This window comes from Neofelis nebulosa, chromosome 1 (assembly GCF_028018385.1).
Source record: "Neofelis nebulosa isolate mNeoNeb1 chromosome 1, mNeoNeb1.pri, whole genome shotgun sequence".
Classification (NCBI taxonomy): Eukaryota; Metazoa; Chordata; class Mammalia; order Carnivora; family Felidae; genus Neofelis; species Neofelis nebulosa.
In genome coordinates this window covers 231816682-231825556 of record NC_080782.1, presented here as the reverse complement: position 1 = coordinate 231825556, position 8875 = coordinate 231816682, and the positions used below count along the sequence as shown (strand labels likewise).

Genomic DNA, 8875 nt, shown 5'->3' with positions numbered 1-8875 from the left:
CTTTTTGAGCTTTTTGTTAGTGATTTTGCTGTTTAAAATGGCCCCCAGGTATAGTGCTGAAGGGCTGTCTAGTGTTCCTGAAATCAAGAAAGCCGGAATGTGCCTTACAGAGAAAATATGTGTGTCAGATAAGATTTGTTTAGCCAAGAATTTTAGTGCTGTTGGCTGTGAGTTACATGTTAATGAATTGACCGTATGGTACATCTAGAAAAAGAAAGAGGAAATGCACCGATCTTTAAGTGAGGCGACTCTGGAAAGTAACACTGATAATGCATGATGAAGTTATGGAAAAGATGGAAAGCGTCTAAATTTGTGGATTCCTGAGATGATGGCCCATTTAAAAAAAAAAGGTAATAAAGCATTGTAGTGAGGCTGAAAGCCTAAGAAATCTACAATCACATTACTCGGGGTCAGGAAAATATTAAGCCTTTCTTGACTGTTGTTTTCCTATAAAGAAATACCGTAGCTCAATCATTAGTAAGAAATAGATATTGAGTGAGGCATGTTTAAACAGAAATTCACATAGAACAAGGTTTATATATTTATTGGTTGACACAAATGTTGTGAGCAGAGGCTCCTGGGAACCTGCCCCTATATTTCTGTCAGGAGTGGTGGTCTGGTACTCGCTAATTCAGTTCACGGTGACTTTAACGAACAGAACTGCTACAAGTAACAAGAAAGGACCTGCTGCTCATCACTGTTTCTGTTCCACACCATCTTCTCTGCAGCCACACCTCTGCCTGCCCGGTGTCCCAGCCCCCTCCAATGTCGTGTGGATGTGGACCGCACATGTGATCAAACGTCCTCTGCGGGAAATTTTGCTGCAGAGGAACAGCACTACTTGGGATTTTGAGTCTCATCTGGGCACAGGAGCATGTGGGTTAGGAGACATCTGGGTGGCCTGTTGGGTGGGGTTGCTAGAATGGAAGTAAACACTCACTCTGCAGAGGATGTAGTCGGCCGGGGGCGAAGGCATGTGCAACATCGCATGCTGCCCGTTGTTCAAACCTGCTGGCTTTGCAGTGATACAGAGCTGTGACTGCAAGTGTTTATTTCCTAACTCCTTGTTCGGTCAGCACACGCTGATTTTGCTTTTGTGTCAGCATGTGCCACTGCCCTTAGCTGGGGTCTATTTCATCCCTGTACATCACCTTCCTGAGAAGAAGACATACAACCAGTTTTTGTGCGGCCAAATATCAAGAGCCAGCAGAACAACGTCATCCCTGAGAATTTCAAGACGTATGCTTGCCATCAGGTTTGAATTCATATGGTCTGGGGGCTCAGGATGTTTGTAGCCGGTGGCCGCCAGAATGACCACCGTGTTCTCTTCTTTCCCATAGGGGGCAAGTGAAATTCCTCCTTTGGCTAGGACAGGAAACCTTTCACGAAAGGGGGGAAGGCATGAGAGAGACGAGCAGAGGGCAGGGTTTGGATAATTTTTATGTGGGCATATGGTCTCTTGGGCTGCTGTGCCTTTTGCAGCCTATAGCTGAGACTACCAGGGAGCTTCTGCTTAACTTAATGAGGAGCTACTTTAGTTATTTGTTAGAAGTAAAGCAGAGAACAGAGTGAAGGCCAGAGGCTCGGGGTCAGATGTGGCTACTCTTCGTGGCCCAGTGGTGCAGCCAGAAATCCCTTCATCATATCTCAATTTCTCGTCTACCCTGTGAAAATGAAACGTAGCTGTAGTTTCCTGAATCTTCAATAAAAATACCGTAGATGTGTTTTTAGAACTTCCAGACTTCATAACAATGAAACGTAAAAAAAATAAGCCCTTCCCATCACCTTAATGCCTTAGATGCAAATTAAGGCGCCCAGACTGTTAGTGTTTGTTGGTAACAACATCCTTGTATTTGGGAGAGGTACTGAAGACAGGTTTTCCGCTTACAGGATGAAGCATGAAAATCAACATATATTTTTATAGAAAATAGGAAATATTTAATGTATATAAATTTATTTGCCTTGGCAATTATTTACAATTGATGATTGATACCAACAATTGAGGTAAAAATATACATGAGGTATAAATATAATATTTAAATGCAGTATCATATTTTATTTCCATTGGCAAGATAACAATGAATAAAATACTGTGGTATTTGACAAAGAAGCTCGATGCATCTTTTCCCTCATTTTTCCTGTTTTATTTTTTTAGACGCACTAGGTTATGCAACAGTGACATGATTAGTACGCGCGCAAAAATGGGAAAGTCAGGTAATTTGAAGAGAAGGGGGGGTCATAAATACAACCGTATTGGTTTTAGTACCCTCTTGTTTCCCAGAGTGTGGTCTTTGGGCCAGCAGCATAGGCATCCCCGAGACTTGTTCAAAATGTAGAATCTTACTCCAGACTGCCTGAATTAGAGTCTGCAGTTGATCAAGATCTCCGGGTGATTCGTGTTCACGCTAAACTTGGTGATACAGTACGATTCATCCGTGTGTGTCTAGCGTATTTTCCAAACCCCTAGGATTCCATCTCTGGACCAGTGTTAAACTAGATTAAACTTCATTAATCTTGTCTATGCATATTAAGGTAATCCAACGTATATGGTTGAATTTAAGATGCATGGCAGAAGTGAATTTGTTTTCCTCACAGAGCATTGCCCAACTTGAAAATTATGGGTTTGCTGGCCACTTCTTTGTAGGCAAGGAAATGAAAAATTCCCAGGTCATAATTCAAATAGTATGATTTTCCTTGCACCATAGAGAATTCATATATAATATTTTTATTTCTCTCAATAAAAGAATTGCACATTGCTGATAGGAAAAACATTACATAATAACATAAATGCATAACAATACAAAAGAAAGGGAAAACACTCATTTAAGGTTTTTTTTTTTCCTCCCATACCAGTTGCTAAGTTATGATGCCAATCTTCATGGATTACCAAAGAAAATCTCTTCCTGAAGCCAAGCATAATAATTTATCTTTCTCTCTACCGTTGTCAAATTACAATTAACAAAAAAACTCCACAACTTAAATCCATTAGCAATGGGTTAAGGAGAGTCAATCTGCTTAGTCTATACAATAATAAATAAGTTTGGGTCAAACGTGTAGGTAGCTTGACAGGCTAATGAAGAAATATGAAATTAAGAAACCTGTTTATATTTTCTAAGAGTTCTATTTTCGCAGAGTACAGTTTTGGTCTTATCGTTAGTTTAAAACCCTGTCTTTTAAATTGCAAAAGTTCAATGAATTATATCTTAAGAACATCCTCCATGGCAAAATAAGAATTCCCTGAAGCTGTAATGGTCCAGGACTCTCAACTGACCATCACCTCCCCCTGTCTGGTGTCCAGAGTTAAATTCAGTGCAATGTATCGGTAAGAAAATGCCGATTAACTGTGACCAAATAGGCCACTGGTCATACAGAATGACATTTAGGAACATGATAAAATGTATCTATGAAAACTCGATAAAACACAGAGGCTCCCTTGGGCTTTGACTATGCAAAGGCTATTATATTTGGCTCTAACCAGCAGGGCAATGAAGTTCTTGCAGTCACTTGCCCTGACTCCAGTGGCCCGTGGGCATCTGACATTTCACCAAACTGCATCCGGCTGGGTCCACTGGCTACTGGCAACCTAGCCTTATACTTGGTCATGACTTCTACTCCACTTCTGTGCTTTTAAGAGGAGTAAGTATTCTTTTCCCAGCATTCTCCAGCACTCCAAGCTCAGTTTTTGAAGGACGCAAGCAAACTGACAACACATAACAACTTTCAATGTTGTTTTCCTTTGGTTAGCTAATCTTTGGTTAGACATCGGGGCCGACCGACAGACTACACATTTTCATACCTGGGTGTTAGCAGCAGGACAGTGGGGGGCTGGGCCCAGAGCAACTCGGAAAGAACCACATGAGTGAGGAAGGGACTCACTGAGTCAGATGCATTCCTTTTCAAAAGACGCAATTATATATAAAATTGATACTGTGCATATATACAGTGAAGATAGAGATATACACACATATGTACATATGCTATACATACATTTATTTACAGTTAAAAGTATGCTTCTTAGAAGCCTTTAAATAGCAAATTAGGCAATGCACAAGAAATAATCTATTTAATTTTAAGTAACATAGATAAATGTTCTGATTTTTAAAAATATTATATTAGTAGGGATGTAGCCGTCTCCAGGAAGGCTAGGAAAGTTCTCAGCAATTCTTGCCTCTTCAACATTCCAACTTCTCAGTGTTTCCATTTTTAAGCATTAACCACGTCTCTCTCTCTCTCTCTCTCTCTCTCTCTCTCTCTCGCTTTCTCACGAGCAGCCTCTCCCACAAGTGTTTCCGTTCACTTCCTCTTCCCTGAGTTTGATGTCGCACTGGGGAAAACTCAGATTTTAGTTTCTGGACCCTCAGCAATGAGGGGCTGAAAAGAGTTTCTAATCCTGGCAACTTCTGCTGCACACAGATGTCCAAAGCCTTTACTGTACCACTCTGGGGAGTGACCTCTGTGGGGACAAAAATGAGAAAGGAAGTGGGAAAGTCTTTTTCCAAACCTCAGCATTTTATCACGGCAGACTGGGCTGTGCTGTGGCCCGCACCTCGGGGCGCATGCCTACAACTCGGGGCTGACGCCTCGAGGGTCTGAGAACCTCACTCTGTCATCAGGTGCCTGGAAAATGCCTTTTTGGCCAAGTATTCAGTCTGTCTCTTCAGGGTTCACTGGGTGCTTCGCAGCAATACCATGTCCCCAGAGAAGATTCAGACTGAATTCTGGAATTCACTGAGAACACTCAGTGTCCACGGACCCAGACCAAGAACCTGTTCGGCATCGTGAGTGCCTTGACGGGGTCGGAAGTAAGTTCGTTTCTTCTCAACGCACGGCAACAGGAGGGGGTGGCAAGAGGAGAGCAGGCGCGACAGAAACACACGAGAAGGGTACTCGCGATCGCTGTGCTGCCACCAGGCGTGTGTTCGCCCTGCCTGAGAAGCACACAGAGTGGGAACGGCACTGAACGTAAAGAAAAGCAAAGGGCTGCAGGAGAACGTCAGAAGCTTGGGAAGAAGGGGGAAAAGGAAAACAGAGAGGGGGAGCGATCACCTATGAAAGCACGCGAACGGCAGTGAAAACACCAAGTAGGGTGGAACGGGGGATTGGGACGACGAACGGCGCCCTGGCGACTCTGGCCCTTGAGTGAGCCTGGCGTCCCCGGGAGGGCACACTTACTTCAGGTCTATCCTGCAGATGTGGGTCAGTCTCGATTTGCCGGAGCCACAAGGTTCTATCAAGTACTGAGAATCCATCACCACGGCCCGCACGCCGCCCATGAGCTGGGCTTCCTCGTGCTCCACGGAGAGGGACACCAGGGTACACGTTCCTTTGGGCAGGTCCGTCTTCCAGGTCCTGCGGCAGAGCACCCAGCACCGCAGGATTAGGGCCGAGAGAGAAAGAAACACCTGGGCGCGGCACTGAGGTTCACGCCTCTGTTTTCCCGCTCAAATCCCAATCCTGGTTACTTCAACGGATGGTTTCCAGAAGGGTGTGTAAAATCTTTACAGTACAGTTCAAAGCAAGGGTCTCAGCCCTCCGACCCAGAGGCCAGAAATGGTTTTGCAGCTTTCCTTTTATTTTTATTTTACTTTATTGATTAAAAAAATTATTTAAACCTTTTGTTTTAATGTCTGTTTACTTATTTTAAGAGATAGAGACACAGAGAGCAAACAGGGGCAGGGCAGAGAGAGAAGACAGAGAATCCCGAGCAGGCTCCGTGCTGTCAGCGCAGAGCCCGACAAAGGGCTCAAACCCATGAACTGTGAGATCATGACCTGAGCTGAAATCAAGGGTCGGATGCTCATGTGACTGAGCCACCCAGGAGCCCTAGTCTTGCAGCTTTCCAGTCTGCCTCTGGAACCCCAAATCAAGGCTGTAGAGGTTCCTGGCCATTATTGAATGGTTGGTCTTACGGTTTTAGAATTAGGACTTGCCCATTCAATTCATTCAATAAACATCTCCTGGACACGTGAGAAGCCACTAAGAACACAAAGATACACAGCCAAGGAGGACAAACAGACATACAGAGCGACATCTAAAACACCAAAGTGAGTGCAGTGATGAGGCTATGCACGGAGTGATCTGCAATCACGTGGAAAGGAAGGTGAGGCTGACAGGGGAAGGCTTTCCGGAAGTGATGCTCAACTCAGCCTTACAGGAAAAATGAGCTGGTGTGCTTGGCCTGAAGCAAATTAGACACATGTGGACTGCTAATTCTTTTCAAATACCTGAGTGGCTCCTAAGCAGAACAAGAAAAAAAAAAAAAAAACACAGTCGATTTGACTCCAGCAGGCAGAGATGCGACGGCGTGTGTCAGCTCAGTATAGAGAAGACCTGTCTCACAAAGTACACTCTCCAAAAATGAAACAGGCTGTCTGAGGAGTAGGAAGTTCCCTGTTACGGGAGCCATACAAACGCTTAGCAACTTCTCCACGGGTGGGACCCTTCCCTTCACGTGAGATGAAGTGATTAGCAATAAAAACTGGAAGTTGTACAGATTTGTGGGGGTAAAATGGAAAAATCCTCAGTAGCTACCACTGGAAGCTCCTGAGGATCTAGGGAAGGAGACAAAGAAGTAAATGTGGGGTCCTGAATGGACACCAGCCACGTACAAGCTGGTCTAGAGAGGGAGACACTCTGAACAGGAAGCATCTCAGCCTTGTGAGCTCCTCACCATATTTGTCACCTTCTACCTTCTTGTGTCGGAACCACCTTCTACCTTCTTGCGTGGTTAATTTTCTCGAGCGTCGAGGTCTTCCTGCTCAGAGCCTCATGATGCAACCACTTTCTCCTTCAAGTTGTGGATTAACTATCGGTGCTGTGAGACTCTGCCCTAAGCACTATGTTTAAAATTCAACCCCTTACTATCCTCCTATCTTCCTTATCCCCCCACCCCAAGATAAGGAACCTGATCCCCTTACTCATTATTTATTGATCCTCCCTCCCGGATAAAATGCCAACCCCAAGAGAGCAGGACTGCAGTCTCTTGTATTCACGGCATTATCCCCACAGACTCCCCACGGTGCTGGAATAATGTCCTGTACTGAGAAATAGGCTGGTGGGACTGCAGGATGGATGGAAGGACGAGGCTCCATGCATGGACTCTGGCCCTCAACCTCCTCCAAAGGGAGGGAAGAGGCACGCTATGGCATGGTTCCATCCCAGAAGAACTGGCTGCCATCCCAGAAGAACTATTTGCAAGAGTGAAGATGTGAACTTTAACTTCCACGAGATGACTAATGTCCCAACAACTGTGGGACTAAGCCACCCTTAAAACTGCCCACGTTCTCCACCAGGATCCCAAGGTTGCTAAGATAAACACATATATTTCGGCAACAATGACCCTTAGAATTCAAGGTCCCAAGGACCAACTCCAAAGCATAAATAGCCTGTGTGAAAAGTAACCTGTGGTTTGCCATCAAAACTAGTTTCATAAAGTATTTGAAACAGACGTCGGGGAATTTCACTAGTGATTCCTTTTCACTGCTAATCTATGGGAAGAGACACTGTCTGCCACCAGTTATCAATAAAAAAAAGCATATATTGGTTTAATTACATTTTATTTGGTTTCTTGGCATCCTCAGTCCCTGTCCTTTCTGATTCGATGCTGACTCCCCAGCCCATGTGCACAGCTATACTCTGCACGCCTCCTACTGCTGGCTGAGCACCCCTTCCAAACCCAGAGGGCAAGGGGCCAGAACTCAAGCCAGAAAGCTATCAGAAGCAACACCTGAACAGAAGACACAAGGCTAGCAGGCCTGTCAGGCCCTGAAATCCTCCTGGATACCCAGCTGTCTGTGCATAGTTGGGCCTAAGGCACAGTTGGGCCTCGGGGCTGTGCCAAGGTTTCCACACATGGCAATGAGTTATGAATCTCTGAGGTTGCACAGATGGATTTTGAGGTTGCACATACTTCTGTCTTAAGAGGTACACACACCAAACACTTGCTTCCCCAAGGGAGAAAAGGCAAAATCAGGAGAAAAGTCAGAGGCAATTTGCATAACATGGCAGCAAGTCCCACTGGACCAACAGCAGCTTATTCTCGGGACTCTGTTCTGAGGAAATGAGCAGTATTTATGGCCTAATAAACCGTCTGCTCCGTAATGAAAGGGGCCAGAGGAGAGCCCAGCACAGCTGTAAACTGGGTGAAGGAAGCAGGAAGTCGGGCATAAATACAACAAAGTCAGATGTCGCTGAGGGCAGCAAGCACCGGCTCAGAGTTCCCAGCAGAGGCTGAACTTAGGTGATAGAACTGTGTGAAATGTTTAAATATGAAGCTCTTTTTTTTTTATTTTTTATTTTTTTTAAGTTTATTTTTTTAACGTTTATTTATTTTTGAGACAGAGAGAGACAGAGCATGAACAGGGGAGGGGCAGAGAGAGAGGGAGACACAGAATCTGAAGCAGGCTCCAGGGCTCTGAGCGGTCAGCACAGAGCCCGACGCGGGGCTTGAACTCACGGACCACGAGATCATGACCTGAGCCGAAGTCGGACGCTTAACCGACTGAGCCATCCAGGCGCCCCTAAATATGCAGCTCTTAATCTGCTTCTGGAAACAAAAACATCTTAAACCCTAGAGTCAGGCTTACCTGAGAACCACGAAGTCCCTGGAAGGATGGGGGGCCATGCTGTTCAGCACGTACTGATAGATTTCTGTTTGCTTGTCCAGAGTTTCCACAACCTTCCACTGCACAAAATCCTCATCCCACAGGTGACGCTCTCTCAGCACACGATTCAGAACCACTGAGGGGGGCGCTTCGACCTCCGCAGAGGCCTTCCATAGCTTCAGCGGATGCCCGTCCCCCACCTTGGGAAAGACACCATCGAAAGCTGAAGGGGCCAACTAGTTCCAACGAAAACCTACCATACTTCACTGGGC

General features: G+C 45.3%; 1 protein-coding gene across 6 annotated transcripts in view; it reads right to left on the bottom strand.

The window, feature by feature from the left end:
* Positions 1–529: 529 nt before the first annotated feature.
* The window catches only part of STARD13 (StAR related lipid transfer domain containing 13), a 185296-nt gene continuing 176950 nt past the window's right edge, over positions 530–8875 (bottom strand). For 4 of the 6 annotated variants that reach the window (XM_058687749.1, XM_058687766.1, XM_058687792.1 and 1 more), the window contains exons 12-14: positions 8586–8803; positions 5173–5349; positions 530–1664 (exon numbers count right to left, since the gene is read on the bottom strand). In XM_058687749.1, the coding sequence (XP_058543732.1) occupies positions 1535–1664; positions 5173–5349; positions 8586–8803 (525 nt within the window). In that variant the 3' untranslated portion in view covers positions 530–1534. Of the gene's footprint in view, positions 1665–2030; positions 4454–5172; positions 5350–8585; positions 8804–8875 lie in introns of those variants that run through there. The other 2 variants (XM_058687758.1, XM_058687772.1) reach the window with 1 other exon arrangement.